Source organism: Diachasmimorpha longicaudata, chromosome 15, assembly GCF_034640455.1.
Source record: "Diachasmimorpha longicaudata isolate KC_UGA_2023 chromosome 15, iyDiaLong2, whole genome shotgun sequence".
In the NCBI taxonomy this organism is placed as follows: domain Eukaryota; kingdom Metazoa; phylum Arthropoda; class Insecta; order Hymenoptera; family Braconidae; genus Diachasmimorpha; species Diachasmimorpha longicaudata.
The window spans coordinates 5,701,080-5,721,209 of NC_087239.1; the positions used below are offsets into that span (position 1 = coordinate 5,701,080).

General features: G+C 41.5%; 2 protein-coding genes across 10 annotated transcripts in view; one reads left to right on the top strand and one right to left on the bottom strand.

The window, feature by feature from the left end:
- Positions 1-4,229: 4,229 nt before the first annotated feature.
- LOC135169658 (uncharacterized) lies at positions 4,230-5,730 on the top strand. Of its 2 annotated transcripts, XM_064134842.1 has the most exons (3): positions 4,230-4,878; positions 4,980-5,100; positions 5,176-5,730. In XM_064134842.1, the coding sequence occupies exons 1-3, from the start codon at positions 4,321-4,323 to the stop codon at positions 5,352-5,354; spliced, it is 858 nt and encodes a 285-aa protein (XP_063990912.1). In that variant the 5' UTR covers positions 4,230-4,320; the 3' UTR covers positions 5,355-5,730. The 2 variants fall into 2 exon arrangements, with proteins under 2 accessions (XP_063990912.1, XP_063990911.1); XM_064134841.1 differs by having other exon boundaries at positions 4,980-5,730.
- LOC135169653 (protein groucho-like) overlaps positions 5,656-20,130 on the bottom strand; it is a 42,154-nt gene continuing 27,679 nt past the window's right edge. For 5 of the 8 annotated variants that reach the window (XM_064134825.1, XM_064134824.1, XM_064134832.1 and 2 more), the window contains 5 exons: positions 19,339-19,364; positions 9,630-9,755; positions 8,899-9,449; positions 7,711-8,593; positions 5,656-7,631 (listed from right to left, as the gene is read on the bottom strand). In XM_064134825.1, the coding sequence (XP_063990895.1) occupies positions 7,524-7,631; positions 7,711-8,593; positions 8,899-9,449; positions 9,630-9,755; positions 19,339-19,364 (1,694 nt within the window). In that variant the 3' untranslated portion in view covers positions 5,656-7,523. The remainder of the gene's footprint in view (positions 7,632-7,710; positions 8,594-8,898; positions 9,450-9,629; positions 9,756-19,338; positions 19,365-20,130) is intronic. The other 3 variants (XM_064134827.1, XM_064134826.1, XM_064134828.1) reach the window with 2 other exon arrangements.

A 20,130-nucleotide genomic window follows, 5' to 3' on the forward strand; every position in this document is an offset into this window, starting at 1 on the left:
CTCGTCGCATACGCGCCTGAAAGGGTGAAGCGCGTCCTGGGCCACCGGAGAAGAGGGTGCACCAAACCCAGGGATGTAGCCACCCCCTTCAACCCCCTCTCCAGTCGTTGCACTGGAGTTGCCTCTCTCCCTCATCGCTGGGGGTCAGTGCCCTCTCGTAACATTGAACCCCCCCGTTGCAGTCACGGGCGAGGGTTGCGCGCTTGCGCTAAAATTTGCTACCCCTCCAAAAGCCGCATATCCCTCTCCACCGAATCCCCTCCTCCCTCTTCCCTCTTCCTGTTCCGCACTTTTTACGTTTTAGGGTTTATTTTTTTTGCTTTTTTTTTCTGACTCTTTGCGGACTATGTACAGCCTCCGTGTACTCTTCGCACTGCAATATTTATGTGCTCTTTTTGTCAACAATTTCGAGTTTTATTTTTACTCACACGTATTGATAACGAATGCCACGTTCTCCCTATCGTGAAACCCTGGGGCTTCCATCGATCGTCTAATTATAATACAGAAATACCTCGAGAATATCTAAGGATAAAGAGATGAAGACTGCAGAGAGTGTTCACCGATTGTTCTAGAAACGTCACTCGCTATCTATACACCTCGTGCACCCTCACCAGGGGGTGGTAAAGGTGGGAGGGTGTGCAGGAGCAATGGCCTCGTTTTCCACCTCTCACAAGCGCCACTAATACACTCGACCTGGCTTTTTCCCCTCATTTCCACCCCGATTCATATGCCCGTCGACACAACCCAGAAAAACACGCGATATTTTTTCCGAATCGGTATTAATTACCGGAAAATTCACCGGACTTTCGCCGATAGTCGAGCGATAATTTCTGCAGTAGATAATTACGATACGGATCAGCCCAATTGCGTCTGTCCAGATCCGATCGTGGGGGCTCCGGTATTTTTTCGAAATTTTCGGAAACTTTTCATTCCTCGGACTTTTTTGAATTAATTAAGTGGTCCTGCGATCGAAGCCTTCCCCGGTGGAGGTGAGTGACCTGGCACCCCTGCTCCACGACTCACGGGTGCTCGACAATATGGCGCAGTTGTCATCAATAATTTTCCTTGAAATGCTGAGAGGGTGAATTTTCGGGAATACTCTCCTCGCAGCGCACGAATTTCCCACAATGTGCGCTGCCAACGCACCATGTTTTCCTTCACCAACCCCTCGGAGTCCCGTTGTCCATTTCTGGGTCAGCTGATTGATGTTGAGGGAGAATGAAGAATGGATCATGAGGATAAATCTACTGCAAAATTTTCCACCATCCCCCCAAAATCCCACAGCCCCCAGAACGACAGTTACAGTATGATTTCATCAGGGCTGAGCCTCGTTCCAGAATGTGGGGCAAGGGATGAAATGAGATGGCTGGGCTTATAATGCCTGAGCCTATAATTCGAATTGACAAGACTCTCTGATCTATATTGCCCCGTATTTCATTAAAAAAAATCTTGTTCTCAGTCCGCACCTTTAAATTGTCTGTTAAATAATAATGTTTAAATGTTTAACGCGGGGTGAACGCTTTCCTTCGATCAAAAATGAAAAATTAATATTTGAAATATTAGATGACATTGTGGCCGAAATTATAAAAAATTTCTGACAGTCAATTTTTCTTTCGAGATATTTTCTATTCACCCCCGAATGGAATCTGACGTACGTTAACAAAAAATAGCCAATATCTGATGATAAAATCAATCAGAGTCAGCTGATTGATGCCTGAGGGAGGATGGATCGTGAGGATGAATAGAATATCCTATGAAATTTCCCTCCAACCCCCCAAATACAACCCCCAACAGTTGCAGAATGATTTTATCATTCCTCCTCATCTCGTTGAATGTGGAACAAGGGACGAAATGAGACGGCTAGCTTCTGATGTTAGAGCGTATCATTCGAATTGACAAGAGCTTCTGACAAACCACCCACACACTGACGTAACCGCGCATCGTGAAAGATCGATTCTGAGTCTGGGTCAGTTGAGGGCGTTCAACCCCACAGCGTTGCAGCCCGGGAGAAACTACTAAAACCCGAAGTCGTTGCTTGGGGGGAAATATTCGGGCGCTGGGGAAAGCTCTTCTCCGTGGTACACTCCCTCTTCGAGGGGTTGTTGGATGCATACAGCATCAATAGCTTTCCAGCGGCTCTGCAACTCAACGGAAACATTGAGCGCCATAATTTTGGGGTAGATATTTTGGTTTTAATGGTACACTGCGCCGTTGGAAATTCATTCCGAAATTTTCCAGGTGAAAATCTCGATATTTTCACCGATCGTGCGACCGCCCGAACGAAATTTTCATCGATTTTGTTATCCCTCGAAAGAAAAATTTGAAAAAAAATTTGTTTCGCGTGAATTAATTTGTTTTATCATTCATTTGGGCCTGTTGTCATTCACTGGGTCCTGGAGTTCAGGATTCCATGAAAAATCAATAGATTTTCTCTGGTTGTTGTACAACGTAATGCGAAAATTCCAGTTTATTTGGTGATTTTAAAAAACAGCGATTTCCAGGCAGTTTAGAAAACAAATGTTGGCAGCAGATTGTCCCGTCCGCATATGAATTTCCGAGCGTCCTTCATCCCCCCACATTCACCCCCACCCCGTGTCAGTCCGTATTTCAAGATACGTCAAGATATGACGAACGACAGATATTAATAGGAAGTGCGATTGAGAATGTTAAAAAAAGCCCGGAAAATGTCACATCTTCCGCTTTAACCTGGCCGGTCCTACAGGACATCGAGAGGTGAACGATCGCCAGGGCGGAACGTGACCTTTTGCAGAAGGATAATGCCAGGAGGAGGCAAATGCGGTGGCGGCTGGATGACGGGATTTAGAGGGTGGTGGCCGTGTACGTGTACCAACCCTCTCTGTGGCAACACTGCTGCCACCACTGGCGCGAACCCCTCCCAGTGGTGGATCGCTCTCGCGTTCCATGCACCCTCGTGAAAACTAATGTTCCCTCCCCTACCACAGTAAACCCCCATTACCATTCAATCCATTTTTCACCTTGATGTCACTGCGTTCGTTCTCCCCTTATATTTCTGGGATTTTCAACGAATCGGGGGGTTGAATTCTGTCAAAATAATTTGAGATTTGCCTGGATTTTTTTATTTCTTTGATTTTCCAAGAGGGAGGGACTAATTTGCCGAAGATTTCGGTCCGATTTCGAGTTGAAAATTAATTTTTTGCATTTTTCGTGGGGGTACAAGTGCGATAAGTCGTAGAGGGAGTATTTTGGATGGAAGTTGAAGGGTGTTTTGCACCCTTTTGGCCACGATTTCGATTTTTCCTTCTCCGGAATAATTTGCGTTAATTTTGGCTAAAGGGCGAATTATTATTTCTTTTTGTTTATAAAAACTGTAGAATTATCGTACGACCTCAGCACTCGGTGAAAATGAATACTTTAGTAAGAAGTATTCTCAGCAATGCGCTCTCATGTCGTGACGGTGCGGGCTAATCGATAAGGGGGTTGGAGTTCGATTGGTTATAGTTAGTCAGCGAATCAACCCTTAAACAATTCCCCTGACGCCAATCTGTCCCGATATGAATACAATCCGTCATTCCACAAATTTGTTGAATCGATGATACAACAACTGACAGTTTATCGTTCTAGATCGTCGTCATCAAGAGAATTGTTCGCAGGAGTAATTAGTTAATTCTTTAATGATGGGAATATTCCACTAAACAACTCCCAACTTCTTCTTCGAAGTTAAGGTTATAATTAAATGCGAGAGTTGATTGGGTCGTTTACCCAGAAATTTTGATTTCCTTAACTTTGTGAGGGAACGAAGTTTTCCGACAGTTCTCGTCGACCCTCCGGAGGTGGGGTGTTGGACGATTGTGGAATAACATTCGATGATAATGTAGAGAGCAATAAATATTTAAATATTCAACATGAGTTCGATTGAGATCAGTAAAAAATGATATTTTGAACTGAAAAAACCTTTAGTAAAAAATAAATTATTGAACTGAAAACCTTTCAGTTCAATAATTTATTAGTCTAATCATTCGTTGGTGGAGAATGTGGCCACACAGAGGGCACCACCTGAATATACCATGCGGTATGAGGGTTCCGGAGGTGGTATACAAAGGTTGCTACTTGTAGATGCCCTGTTAACATGCGGGTTCTGTTTCTGATACACAGAAGCCGCCTCTTACACATGCCCTGGAGGCGTGTAAGTTCCGCCCTCTACACATAGGGGCCGCTAGTCCCCGCTAGACGCGATCTACTACGCCTCTAACGGAGACTGTCGTAACTTCGGAGTAACAAGACAATTGAGCGATAGCAACACAAACAGTATCGAGTGAGTGAAAATTATTAAAAAGGACAATGAATTACATTATTCCTGAAAGTCTAGAGGAGGTGCTTTCTGGTGAAATGTGCAGCGAAGAGGAGCAATCCACTGATTCGGTTGCATCAGCTGATGTAACTTCTCTGGGATACCAGAACATTTCAGGGACAGATCTGAACATCAAGGAAGAGCCATCATTTATTTCTGATGATGTTATGGATGAGGCGAAAAATACTGAAACGTCTGTGATCACTAGCAAATCGCAAAGCGTATACGACAAAACGTACAAAAATTTTCTAACGTTTTTGAAAGAAAACAAAATAAAGATTGTGAATGAGAAAGTACTGTTGGAATACTTTTACATGTTGGGGAGGTCCATGGCACCAAAATCGTTATGGGCTATATATTCTATGTTAAAAAGGACTCTGCACATTTATGATGGCCATCAGATTAATAATTACCAAAAGCTCACCATGTTTTTATCAGGCAACGAGAAAGCATCTACTCACGTTCCGAAGCAAGCTCGTCCATTCACTGTCACGCAAATTCAGACATTCATTGAAGAGGCTCCTGACATGATTTACTTGCCACAAAAGGTGCGTTTATAATAACTCTAATATCAGTATTATTGTCGAAGGGATTTTTTTCAGTTATGTAGCCAATGGTTCAAATCGCGAATAAATATTCCTATGCATAGGTTACAGCGATTATTGGGATTCATGGTCTGCGTCGAGCAGCAGAGCTCTACAGCTTGACATTGGATAATATAGAAGATCATAATACGTGCATTATCTTTGTTTTGGAGAGAACGAAAAATGGTAAGAATCGGGGATTTTCACTCACCGGAGAATACAGCAATATTGTCAAGAAATACTTGTCTTTGAGACCACCAGGATTCGAGCGGAAAAATCTGTTTGTAAAATACAGTAAAGGTCGATGTCATCGTCAAGTCATTGGCATACATGCTATTGCCAAATTTCCAAAACAGATCGCCAGCTATTTGAACCTCGCAAACCCTGATTCGTTCACCGGACATTCATTTCGATGTACCGGCGCAACCAGCGCAAGCTGAGCCAGGCGTTGACTTCATGGCTCTCAAAAAACTAGGAGAATAGAAATCTTCCTCAACCCCCCATCGTTGTACCGACAGTACTCAAAAACATAAGAACATGGTGTCCACTCAAATTAGTAATGCCATTAGAGGAGTGCCAGTATTTCCTGCTTCTACAAGCACAATGAACGCCCATAATTTCTCACCCAACGACTTCCCATAATCCAGATTCAAATATGAAAAAAGTAACCATTTTAATTTCAATAATTATCGGAGGGTCAATGTCATTATCAAAAGGTAATTGAAGAAAAAGCCCAGAAAATTACTATCAATTTCTTGTATTACGATTTCTCGAGATTCATCCTCTCTGCGTCATTAAAATTCCTTGAGAAATTAACTTGTATCCATTTTTTTTGTTCATTTTTTTCCTTTTGTACAAAATACAAATTATACTTCCAATGGTAAAATACATCTACCCTAAAAATTTTGAAAGATCGTATCATTTTATTCGCTCCACCTAAACTCCCCTAATCTCCCCTGACGTTACAAAAATTATAACAAATAACGGAGAACACCTCGAAGAAAATACAGTTTACCAGATTGTGACTAAAAATTTGAATGCAATTTCCGGTGAAAATTCATTAGGAACAACATGTGACACGTGCTTGACAAGTAATTTGCAATACAATTCACATATTTCATTCAGTATTTTTCGATCTCGTATCAGTATTACAATTTTATTCCGGATAATGCGAGCTGTGATACTTTGCTCCTCCCAAAAGGATAAAGTGGGCAGTTATCACTGACTTTATCTCCCAATTTATAAAAGAATATTCGCATTTGTACACGTTGATTCGTTTCAGCTGAACAATAAACTATTGAGTCTTCATGAGGTATTGTTGTTTCTATTGGTCTATTTTTTTTTTATCGGAGCTGTGGCCACCGAAGCTCTCCCCTAACCCCCCGAAACAGTGAATTCTCTCAATAAATAATATTCCACGAGAATAATCGCGAGAGCCTGACCGTGACCATAGCAGTGTAATTGTGTAGGTTTTGTTTTATTATCCTGTAACAAAATATAAATATTCGGTATGTAATCTGTATCACATGCTTGGCATCATCGTTAATTTAATAATACCCTATCAAGAGGCCTCGAGTTAACGCGCTGTTTATGAGTCTATCACGAATACATGTAAATCAATCATCAATTTATGCCAATCAATAAATAAATCGTTCATTAAAACCGCAGTATCATTCACGTTGATTTCCAATTACTCATCTGGTATTTTCAAAATTTTTTAAAAAGTTTCTTCAGCCCTGACATTGCAGGGAGAGTCACAAAAATATTCTCAAGTTTATTCACGTCCTTCTCCCCCTTTTTAAACTAAATTCTTTTTTTTTTATTTACTGTTTTTAATTATCTCCAGCTTTGACAGTTCTTTTTCTAGCTGAATTCTGGCCTTTACGTCATTGCGGTTTTGAATGAGTAAGATGTGCTGATTTTTTTAAATTTTCATATCCATTTTTTCAATGTTTCATTGTTATATTCATCTCTCGTCGACTTTCCACTGCCTTTCCTCATTATTTATATATAATACATGTGTTCTTCAGCAGCAGATCTCTCATTAATTCTCCACTCCCTACAGTTCCAATTAGTTCAAGCGTCGTAACTAGATATATATCTACATATATATTTATATATTTATATGCTTAAAATTATGGCTTCAGTCCCTAGGTAATCTGACGTGTTCTTTTCATAATTTCCCACTCATTCATTCGTTCATGTTTAAATTCATCTTTTACTCTCCCTCCTCAGGTCATTATGTCCCCGACTGTCTGATTTTTCTCCCCCTGACTCGAATTTTATGCCAATAAAAATCGTGGCTTCACGGGAGGAAGAGCCAAAGGTGGTGACAGTCAACGTGAAGTTTACAACGTTAAGCCTGACATGTTAGGTAAAAAAAAGCTCGCAAGTTAAGCACAATAATTAGGTATACACCTGTGATTTTTTTTTTCTACATGAAAATCCGGTTCGAATTTTTCGTCTTGTTACTCTAGAGGTCGTCCAGCTATAGTTATCTATATCACTCAACATTCTTCTCTCACAATATGTTAAATTCATAAATATCTTAACAAGCGTACGACTTCAAATATACATAAATTACCGTATGAACAATTTATTGAGGCGCTTCAATATATCACTTCGTAGACAGTAGCCTTCTTATCGCCAGATCCAGTTACAATGAATTTATCGTCTGTGGAAATGTCACAACTCAGGACTGAAGATGACTCCTTTGACTGTTGGGAGAAAAATAAAAATCAGTTTTCAATATTCAATTTTCCTTTGACATCTGATAAAAAAAAAGTTCACCAGTACCTGGAATATCGAAGCTCCATAAGGCGTGCGCCAGGCGTTAAGCAGATTGTCCTTGCCAGTGGAAACGAACCACTTTCCGCACGAAGCAAATCTTAACGACAATACACATGACTCATGAAGATGCAGTTGATACTTGTCAGGTTTAGTCGCATGAAGAACCTCAACATTAGAATTTTCCATTCCCACAGCGAGCCATTCACCAGTTGGACAATATCCCAGTGAGAATATCTGCGAGCTGAAATCATGCTGCTGCAACTGTCTTCCCTCCCTGAGATCCCATGACCTGACAGTATTGTCAAGGCCCCCTGTCCACAGTTTGGATCCATCAGCAGATATGTCAATGCACGATGCACCATCTGTATGTCCCTGGAACTGTCTAACCAGCGATTGATTCTGAAGATCCCAAACCGCGATATTTCCATCGCTACAACAGCTGAAGCAGACCTTGGAGTCTGGAGAAATGGCAAGGGCGTAGCAAGCTGGTGCTGCTGATGTTAATTCTGCCTTGATTCTCGGCGTAGGACTAGCAAGATCCCAGATACTCAGATTACTCGCTTCACCACCAACAATCAGAGTTCTACCGTCTGGCAGAAGCTTCACTGATCTTATATAGTTCTCACGCTGAAGACAGTCCAGTTGAGAGACTGGTTTTGCATTACCACCTGCACCCTGACCTATGTCCCACACTTTGACACATCCTTTACCACCAGTATACACGTATTTTGTGGGATTGGATATGGTGACAGCGCATACAACTTCACCGTGAGTGAGAGTATTTAGCTGGCGTGCATGACGCGGTATTCCCGGACCAATGAGGGCATCAGGGGGAAAGGGCACTGGTAGCATCTGTCCATCGCTGGCGACATGAAAACTATAAGCACTGCTTAACATAGAGAAGAAAGAGAATTTATCATTGGAATTCTGAGGTCTGTGGTATGCGAACTAAAGGTGGGAGGATTTTTTTGGGAGATCGTCCTCATTTTTAAAAATAGTGGATGGCTCCCTGATATTTTACTAAAAGTGTTCATCGATAATCAATCAATCTATTCATTAAATTCCTCCGATGTCTGGATATAAATTCTCCCAAAACTTGAAAAAACTACGTCAAAATGTCGTTCTCAAACCTCCCCCGGAACACCCCAACAAAAGACTAATTAACCTATTTTTAAGAATCAAAGGAACACTTACGGTTTGCCGCCAGGCACTCCAAGTGGCCCAAGTGGTGCTCTCATCGTACCGTGGGGATCGTAGAGCTGTTGAAGTGGTGGCCTAGCTGGATATCCGTTGAGTGCACCAGGCTGATACGCCAGCATGTCGACGTGAGGTCCAGCCGGTGGATGATGAGGTGGTGGATAGTGGGGATAAGGGCCAACAGCTGCTGCCGATGCTGCTGATACCAAGGTTTTATTCGAGCTCGTCGCCTTGAGACCACCAGATCCAGAACTACTGCCACCAGCAGATGTTGGTGTCACGGGTTTTGAAATAGGTGTCGTCGGCTTTTCACGCTCCTCCATTTTCTTGGCGGATGGTGTACTGGCATTACTACTTGTTCCACTTCGGGGTGACGGTGGGGGAACTTCTTTCTTCATTTGTCCACCCATTGGACCTACTGATGATGAGCCTAGTTTGTCAAGTCCGTTTTCTCGTGGGGATGAAGTGCCATTGGCGGCAGGACTCGTTGCCTCCTCACTGGCATCATCGACAACGAGGTCTTGATCACTCTTTTCGCCATCACTTTGCTAAAATAATATTCAAATAAAATTGCGGGGCTCATAATTAACAATAATAATATGTATTATTTATTTTGTTATTACATTTGGGGTAGATTTATCACCAATCAAGGAGTGATTAAATATTCTCCCGAGTAGAGCCACGATTTTCCGAATAATTTTATCGAATTATTATCATGAAATACTCACGTGTCCCAGATCCTTTTCCTGCTCTTTCTTCATCTTCTTGTGGAGCATATGATCATGATGCTGTGGATCTGGAGTACTTCTCGGTCTACTGTACTTCTCTCTCTCCGCCGGTGATATCGAGTTTCTCTGCAAATAGAAAATCCAATTACGAATAAATTCAGCATTTAGTTTTCATCGGTTTTAAATGACGCTCTACATTGTTCGAGAAGAGAATAACTTGGCAAGTAAATTCTGCCCCGTTTCCGGTGGACCATAAAAGATTTACATGAATATAAGAACTCGAGAGAGAAATCGTGATCCGCTCCATCTACCCTATCGACCCTCACGTTATTCCATTTTACTTTTCTCACTCACCATTTCACATTCAACGAAACGACTTTGCAGAAGGTTTTTCCCCTTGAGATTTTGAATTACTCAGGCGCTTTATTTCTCGTGGAAGTTGCCCGAGGTGTGGCTTTTTTCTGGGTGTAATGGGGAGGGCAGGATTGAGAGTTTTTCTTTATTCGAGTTTAATCGGTTCACGACGACTTCCTTTCAAAAGCATTCGTCCACTGCATGAGGATATTTAATACACTGAGTCCAGGAGGTCTACAGTCTCTCTGATATTGTCATGTATTATTGACAGGAAAGTTATTAATTCCAAAACTGACTATAAATTCCCTCCATCTAAAATCCCAAATTATCAAACTCAAGACATCCCCGTTGCCTTAACAATCCACCCACCTAAAATTCCCGAAATATTTCAAATCAAATCAAAATGAAAAATCAACAATGCGAACCAGATAAACGACCACCGCCCATCCCCCCCAAAATTCTCAATCCTCAAATAAGAAGTATTTCCTCGATTGAAATAACTCCATGATCGCCCGACGATCCCCACACCGAGTAAGAATGAGAACTATCGACAGTGAGATATCCCCCAAGGTATGAACTTTCGGAAGTGGTCGTCTATACCTGACAATCGTCGTTTCCACAAAATTCCCAGAAGGCCGTAAGCCACTGGTCTCGAAATGAATTTTCCTTCCTTTCCCCAATATCATATCCTGAACCTCTCCAGCCCCTTCAACAAGGTTACTCGCATCCTGGCACAATTTTCACGATCAATTCAGTCGTCTTTTTGCCCCCAACGTCTCTCTCTCTCCCCCTCCCCCCTCACCAATCCCTGTCCCACCTTTATTTTTCCATCCACCGTTAACTCGTCCCTTTTCTCCCTTCCATCAGCCCTCGTCTTCATGAAATAATTCCACGGGTCTGTCATTCCCTGTCATTTTTTTTTTACCATTTGCCTCGCTGGCTCCTCTGTTTTCACCTCCCTGGGGAACGAATTTATACGGCGAACTCTCGGTCTCTTCTTTCCTTACCACTCCTAATCGCCCCGTTCGCACCCACGTCAAGCACTCCCCCATCTCCACCGACCCCCGACTGCCCACACCCCCTTTATTCAGCCCAAAGCAGAGGAAGTAAATCTCCTCTTCTCAATTACCAGACCCTCCCCTCCTCAATCCCCCGTCCTTACCCTCTTTTAACCGCCCTCACGCTCGCTCCATTACCCCCAATGCTTCCCTCACGACTTTGCCGACATACTATCACACAGGCTCGTATTCACACCCCTACCCCGTCACGACGATCGCCGATTCTCCAGGAATAAAATGGAATGAAAATAAGGGATGAGAGCGACAGAGATTATTGATGCTCGGTATTGGGGTTTTCACTGGTGAGAAATTATTTCTGAAATTTTGAGGAGGGATAGGGGTGCGAAAATGAGGGGTAGTTGAGGAATTATTTATTTGCGAATAGTGTGGGAAATTTATTTGCTGAAACGATTGGGAAATTCATTCGCGAGAAGCTGAGGGATCGCGATTCCGAAATTTGAATTGAATTAGAAGAGAGGGATGAATAGACAATATTAAATGGTACGATAGTGACAGTGGAAATAGTCAATCATTGGGGAGACATCTTGCTACGAAAATTAAAAAGGGATAAGTGAACATTCCTGTGTTTGTATCAAATATTTAAATGTTTTTTAAATATTAAAAAAAATCAGGGCAATCGGTTCATCCGAAGAAAACCGGTTTCTCAAATAAATTCAAGTGGTTTAGGGGTTAGAATATCAAAAAATCGAATTGAAATTGATGGAAATTTCCATTTTGAAACGCTGTAGAATGTAAATTTCCACGAATTTGAATGAGAATTCAAACGCTGGGCGTGAAATATGTACAAAATTCGCCTCTTGAAATTCAGGAAAAAAATCCCGTCGTATATCACGTTCGAGAATTGAAATGAAAACAGCTCCATTCCCCAATCCATCCACCTTGAGAAAGCTATAAGCGAAACGATCCACCGAGAAACACTCGTCTCTCGTCCCCCCCCCCCCCAGTAATGGTGTTTCTCCATTTATCCTCTCATATCCCACCCATCCCTCACCACCGGCGCCGTACATTCGACTTCCCAAGAAAAGATACCGCTGAGAGAAGATAAAAATACCCATACATCGAAAAACCGTATTCGCTAGACTCCTTAAATCTCTGTATTGGTTATCAGTCTCGTGTAAGAGCGGTTTCATCACTTCCTAACATTTTTAACGCCGATGAAACTAATTTCGGAATGAATTTATATGGCGCGGATTTTGTCGAGAGTACTCGGTCGCAGATTACGGCGAAGTGGCTTTATGTCGACTAAATAAATAAAATAAAAATGAGAAAAGATCGTTGAACGTTCCCAAAACGTCTGACTAATGCACCAGAAGAGAGTTAACGTCTTCAATTATTTTTTATTTCATCATTTTTTGATTTTTCATTTATTCAATCTCCATAAAATCCGGAATTCAAATGTTCTCAATTTACTCTCCTCAAAGTCAACTTGTAAATCATCCCTCAGCTAATCCCCCAAATTAATAAATCTCCCCCTGACTACCTGTTAAATCTGCAACTTTTTTAATCCCCATAAAACTAATTTCGGGACAAACTTGATATGGAGATGATTTTGTCGAGAGCCCTCGTCCGCAGATTACGCCGAAATGACTTCCTGGAGAATAAAATGGCAAAAAAAAAAAAAATGGATGGAAAGACGATGAAAAAGAGATCGGCCAATATGAGGGGGTTTTGGTAAAGGCGTTCGTGTTTGAGTATAAAGAGGCTTTCTTGCCCGATCAATAAGGGATTCTGAGAACCGCGAGACGTTAGGGGAACACACTTTCATCGGAATATCCGCAGTGTTAGGGACAACTTGCTCGGCAACTTAGCATGCAAGGTCGGATACTGAGACGTCGTAGTGAAGGAGGATAGGTATATCAAGGGAATGGGTGGGGTGTGGAGAGGTGGGAGGTTGGCATACCGAGTGAGGGTGGAGGGTTTGGTGGTCTTAGTGGTCGGAGGCCATGCCGCGAGGCCACGAGGGTGGTAAGTGAGTGAAGCAACTACTTCGCTGGTGGCGCCCTTATACACTCCACCTCATCCTACCTATTCAAACTTATGTACGTGTACATAAGTATATAGTCTATGTATAAGCCATACCACTGGCTCAGTCTGTCTCCCTCTCTCTTCTCCCCCCCATTTCTCATCCCACAAACTTCACCGAAGACTATTCTGCTTTCTTTTCCATCCCCTTGCAAAACCCCAGCTGGTACAAGATTGCACCCAGGGGTTCTCAATGTGTTTGATCCTTCATTCTGATTTTCCGGATGATATTGCGGGAAAAATAGTGGGGAACGATCACCTGGTAGGGTAAATTAATGGCGGAGGGACGACTGGGGGAGGGAAATCGATTTTGCAGTGGGTGAGGATTTTTTTTTTTTTATTTTAACGCGGGAGATATTTTTCATGGGGTTGTTACGGGGATCTGTTACCCCAGTTTTATCACGAATTTACCGGGAATGAATACTTGATGAATTCAACGTACGATACAATAAGAGTCGTCAAGGAAAAAAAATCCTCGGGGGACCTTTTCCATTCCATAATTATATGTTTTTTTAATGAGTTGTGATCGGACTTGAGACTCCATCGACTTCTGATCCTTCACCCCCATAAATACTTCAGAATATCCCGGCCCCATCACTCGATAAAAATATCCAAAAATTCGACTGATAAATTTCTCCCGTTGCATTTGCACGAGAGCAACTGCAGGTGTGGATTCTCATCAAAAATTTGAAACCCCATTTTTTTTTTTTTGAATTTCATGTTGTGCACAACTGCACACATCAACTGCTACCGAGAGAAAGGACGATATAAATGGCATTAAAATCCGCCATACAAGCGCAGTGAGGAAAAAAAAAATTCTCGGCGCCTCCACGAATTATTTAACGACTCGTCGTAAATACAAGCCTCAACTCTCTCTTTCCAGCGCGAATGTACACAGTGTATATCTCTCCACATGTTTTTTTTCCCCTGTATTTTCCCCATTTTATGGTTTTTTTTCCTCCGGTGCAGCCCACAATCCACCGACCACACCCCACCTTCCCCCCAACCCCCTCTGGACCGAGCGAGTGGTGGGCTGTTCTCTGCGGTGGAATTTGCATTTTTAAATTAACTCGCTTCTGTTTGCAGCTATCTCGGAGTGGCACACACCCAATGGCACTCACTACCGACGCCGTCATCCCCCTACCATCCCCCCAACCCCCTCTTCAACACTGGAGGAAGGGATTTTACAATTTTATGCAACAGCGCGTCGCAGTCTGCGCGTCCAAAAACCCAAGCTCCAACGCTTCGGCCTCGGTTATCGACATTGTTATTATTGTTATTATCCTGGTAGAACCGCGAACCGGGTGACTGTATCACAGGGGTAAAAAAAAAAATTGTATCGATATTGTCACCATCGCGGCGATTCCTCCGCCAATTTCGTTTAATTTTTTTTACTCTGCACTTTTTTTGTGTTTTTAACGAGATCTGACTAACGATCCTACGTCATCAAAATGTTACAGCCAAACCTACCCCATTTTTTACTATTTTTTTGGGGGGGAGAATGAATTCAAAGGGTACACGTGTAGGTAGTATTTTCAATCGTAAATATTTTGGGGATTTATGGGAGATTTTTAGCTCCTGGTTTTTTCTCCAGGTTTTTTATCGTCGATATCGATTTTTCAGGTGATTTTAATTTTCGACTGATGCCACCTCTGGCAATATAGTTAATGTAAAAGTAGAACTTTCAAATGTTGACGCAAATTTCGTAATTTATTTTCACAGAATAAATTTTCGTAAAAAGAAATTCTCCCCAAAATTTGATTTGATTGACGAAATAGTAAAATACAAATTCTCCATTCGAGCGAATATCATCAAAATATTCCAGCCAACTCTATCCAGTTGTTTGTGGAACATGAATTCAAAGGGCGAACGTACACATGCCCGTAGTATTTTCAATCATAAATATTTTGTGAATTTATGAGAGATTTTTATTTCCTGGTTTTTCTCCGAGTTCACTATGCATTGAATGCAAAAAATGAGAATAAAGGAGGGAAAAGGCAGAGCCAGCGGACGGTAATTGAAAAGCCCGCGGTGATCTCGCGATCCTTCTGTACACCCTTTTTTTTTTTCAGAAGAGTTGTTTTCTCTCATTCTCTTTGAGTATGGCTTTTATCTCGATTTGCCTTTCTAACCCGCATCCCCGGCTCCCCGCGTCCCTTTTTACGGAGCCGGGGAAAAAGTCCAATAACAATGGCAACGGGGGTGAGGGAGGTATTCTCGCGTGGATGAACTTTTCGTTGTGGCATGTGTAGAGGAGTCGAAAGAAAATGAAAGAGTGGAAGTGAGAAAAGGGCTTGCAGTTCGAGGAACGAGGGCGTCGAGTGGTGCTGCCATCCCCTGAATTTTTTTCCCCTAAAAACCCCATAAAAGGGTTTTTTCAGCAAATTAAAAAAATTACAAATTGTGAATCCTCATTCCCACCCCTAATTAATCAATAGTAAATTAATTAAAAGAAAGTTCACTCCCTATTTTCTATATAAAATAAATTTTTTACAAATCATAATAAAAAAAAACTGCTCAGAAAAATCCTCACCCCCTCAGCCCTCGAAAAATTCACTCTCACCCACCCCCGGATGTATCACAGTTCCGGATCACCGCCGCCATCTTGTTAAATTAATTAATGCGCCCCTAACGAGATCAGAGGTGTCGGTAAGACAGCTCTAAGGGGAGATTGGCGAGTGCCCTTCCGTATCCAGTGGGCTGTGTGTTTAGTGAAGTGGCACGATAGGATAATAGAGGGTTGGAAGTTCGGGGTCGTGATGGTAAGCGAGCAAGGGGTAAGCGCAGAAGGCGTGGCGATGAGAAGGGAGTAGATGGGGTGAAACTTGACGGCTCGAATTAGTTCGAGACCTCAACTAACCAGCGGAGTAAAAGGGAAGGGCCTGTGGGGAGTAGAAAATGACAGTTATGGCAGGTAGCCGTGATCTCTCACGCGCCCTTTTCAACCCTTTCACAGACGCGTTACCCCTTCCCAACCCCAGGGCCCCATTCCACCCACACTGAGGCATACTCTATACCGCTTACATAATGCAAGCCACTCTAATTAAAATAAATTACGTTGCCAGGGTAGACGTTAACATTTTTTTTTTTCACCCCTCCGACATTCTTCCAGAGGCCCTTTCCTCTTTATCCGCTTGCTTCCACTTTGCACTCACCCCCTCCCCGCCCCTCCTCACCGTCTCTTGCCCCGGCGTCTTTCTTCATTCCTTCCCCACCCCGCCCTCCTCCTCCTCCTTTTTTTTTTCATTTAACCCTCATCTAACCCCTCGGTTTATTCTGAAGAGTTTATAAGGGGAGAAGGATTCTTTTTTTCCTACCCGCTTATTTGCACTTTATTCGAGATTTAATTTGCAGAGGGAAACGCCGCCGAGTTTTCAACACCCACGCTATTCCTCTCGCCGTCTACCATTCCGCTATCCTACTTTTCCACTCGCTGATAGGATTCAAAGAGATAATGAAAAGGGAAAAGTGAAAGAGAAGAAGGGACTCCAATGTGAAAATAGACGGATGGAAAAATAGCGTGAATATATCTTCACAGTGAGAAAAAAAAAAAAAGAAAATATTCAGTAAAAGAGATGAAACGAAGTATGAGGGGAAGGAGGAATTGCCGATTGATTCGCTATTCCCTGCTGCTATCTACCTCATGCCCGGAGATATATTTCATCGATATATTTTTTTTTCCACTTCCCTCCTCTCATGCATCTGTTTCCTTTGTAATGAAAAAACGTATTCCACATTTTTTTTTATTGTTGCAGTGCATTTTTGTTGATAATCCGCAAACATCCTGCTGGTACTCATATTCCTGGGAATTTTTCAGTATTTTATGGAATATTTTGTTATGGAATACGGAAGCTCAGGGGGAGAATGAGGATTTTTTTGAGCTTTTAGGGATAACTGAGAGCTTATTCTTAAGGTTATGATTACGGTGGGTAAATTTAATATGAAAATTGAATATCGAAGGAAACCGAATTACTTTGACTAGTTTTTAACTAGTGTAATGCTTTTCTAATTTTATCATCGAAGATAGGAGCTTTTATTGGCGTTCCATTGGAGCTTGAAAATCCTGTATTTGATTCTGAAAGGTCTCTGATAATTTTATCATTTAAATTTTCCTCGTAAATGTCATTCCCTCGCACTGACAAATTTAAACCGAATAAATATCGACTGAAAATATATTCGGTAATTTTTTAAAATCCTCTCCTCAACCTTTAACAATCTCTCCCATGAAAAATCAATTAAAAAACCCCCTAAATACCCAGAAATTGCCTGATTAGTCAGCAACATATCACGAATATTCCCAGAAAATTTCACCGTAATTGACCGCCTGCGGCCCTTCCAAATAAATAAATCCAAGGTGTCATTAAAAAAAACAGTGAGAAAATGTCGACTATAATCATCGTTACGGAAAAGCTATTAACGTCTGTATCGGGAATTTAATCGTAGCCACTATCCACCCAAGCGTTATCAATCTGCAATAATTGTTGGCCATTAAACGCTCCTCTAATTACCAACTTCATACCGCCTCCCCCAAATAGACAAACATTGAAAACTGGTCGATGCCTCGACTCTCCATTCCCCCTTCCCCCAGAATAATCTGATTTACACAACATTGAATACTCAACATTAATTCCAATCACGATCTTCAAGAATGCGACGATAATCACCGTAAAATCATCCGAAGAAGTTGCTCAACAGATAAAATTTCCCTATCAAAATTACTCCGAGTGAATAAATTTTTTGTTTCATTGGTAATTAATTTGCAGAAGTGAAATACCAGTTTTTCATGTACGGCGTTAATTTTTTTTTTTTTTCAACTCCTCTAAAAGCATAATAATTGAAAAAGGACTTCAACCCTCACTGCATCAGACATGAGCGCTTCTGAAATCTGCGGATAAAGTGGGTCGTGGTAAGCGCGTTAACGTTTTCAGAAAGTGCTTTTAATAAACGGACGTCGAATTCGCTTCATCCCTCTCTCACGTATTTCTCATTCCCTTCCAACCCCTGCCAATCCACCCCACCCACCCGACGTTCCCTCATTTGCTTTGTAACCAGGCGCTTTTTGGGGTTGGTTTTTTTAACACGCCGCGGCCATTCATTCGTCGCTTTGCTTTTATCCGACCTCCGGGGGTGCTTTAACTCCATATACGTGGAGGGTGCATGTATGCCCACTGAAAATAGCGGTACGGTATAATACAACTTGTGTTACCCTCATGTGATGTCTAATTCCTTTTGCAAAGTTATTTTCACTCGTGCACTTGTTTTTGAGAATAAAAAAATTATTCGAATTGGACTTTTATAACTGCAGGGTGAGAAAAGTAGGGGATTTTCGTTCAAGGCGGTGAATTGTTTAAATAAATCTCGAGAAAATCGGGGGTTTATTCATCTCGAATGAGAAATAAATAATTTGGAATTTTTTTGATTGAATTAACTGGGGAGAAGTAACGAGAAGTTTTGCTGTTAATTCGCAATTCAGACAAATAAAGGACAAGAACAATTTCACAAATTCAGGTGTACACAATTTTTTTAAATAAATGAAACATTTTTGATAGTTTTGGAAAAATTATAATTTCATAAATATGGAAATAATGTCAAACAGACACAACAGAAAAATATAAAAATAAATTCACTGTCTTAATTTAGTACTTTCAATTTACAACAGAATGTTCACTTTTTCAAATCCAAAATTATCACAAATGTATACGAAGTAATTTACATAAAACTGTGTCATAGATTTGTCTTAAGTCCGTGCTTTATAGTGTCTGACTAATTTCATACACCAGTGTGTCAAATATTTACATTCACATCCTCGAAGATGTCCCAATCAACGGCCGCAAATAATATTAACCAGAATAATCAATCAATATTTTTTCCAAAAATATTCTGATCTGTTCCCCATGTGCTTTTGACTGAAGTCTTGCATCGCAAGAAAACATGAGTAATACCAGTGAAATGTCGAGACTAGTCAGTTTCAGAAATGACTGGGGAAGGGGGGCTTACGTTGAAATTAGGGGTTCGATATCGCAACGAAATTGAAGCTCGTAGGATAATGATGTCGGCTTAATTGCGAGTCTGCTGAAGCTCCCACCACTACCCCTGCGTTCCACAGGATAACCCCATATACCTCATACCTCCCACTATTCATTATTAGTGATTAACCTTGCCAAGTTGACTATTCAGAAGTCCTTGAATTCGATTTGACGTGATGAATATTTTCTTTATGTCCTATATTCTGAAAAGCAACATGATTTACTTACATGCCTCTCCTCGGCGGGATTCAATCCTGCAAACAGAAAGAAAGTACGTAATGATTAGAAAATTTAAAAACATACCCATTAAATATTTATAACATTAGAATATCTTTCCTGAGAATTTTTAGAGAAGTAAAATTACGGTGCCGTCAGGAACGAAAAAATTTCGATTAAAAATTTTACTATCGCACTTTTTTCCATCAAAGGAACAAACGAATTCCCTCAGAAAGACGAAGAATCATCGAGAAAGTACGGATACGTGGTAAAAGTACCCTTTCGTGAAGATGAGGGATGCTCTGTGAATCTTCTCACCAAGAAGTACCTTGGCAAAGCTGTTATGTAGAATGTAAGTTGAAGTAGGTATACATAGATTGAAAGGATGATGGAAGGAAGTGGGGGCCACAGATGCCGCAGCTTTGTCAGCATTCCTTCAACATTGAGCTCCAACACGTACAGTGTTAAAAGGGACAAGTATGCTACAAGTTTTCTGGGATAATTTGAAAATAGAAAGAAACAATGGGATTACAGTGGCTCGATAAAATGTTAAGGATGATGTCACTGAAGTTGATTGTGTGGTACACTGTGTACATTTTGTGTTGGCTCGAGGAGTTGGGGGGATAGTAGAATAAAATGAAGAAACGAAAAGTAAAGATAAAAGCTCGGTGACGAGGGTCGAGATACCGGAGTAGAAAATGGTGGGGCTTTTCCTGGGGATAAAGTAGATGAGTAAACATTTGGGGAAACAACTTGAGAGTAAACCTGCATGACTGGAGCAATCAGAGACAGGCCTTTTGGTGA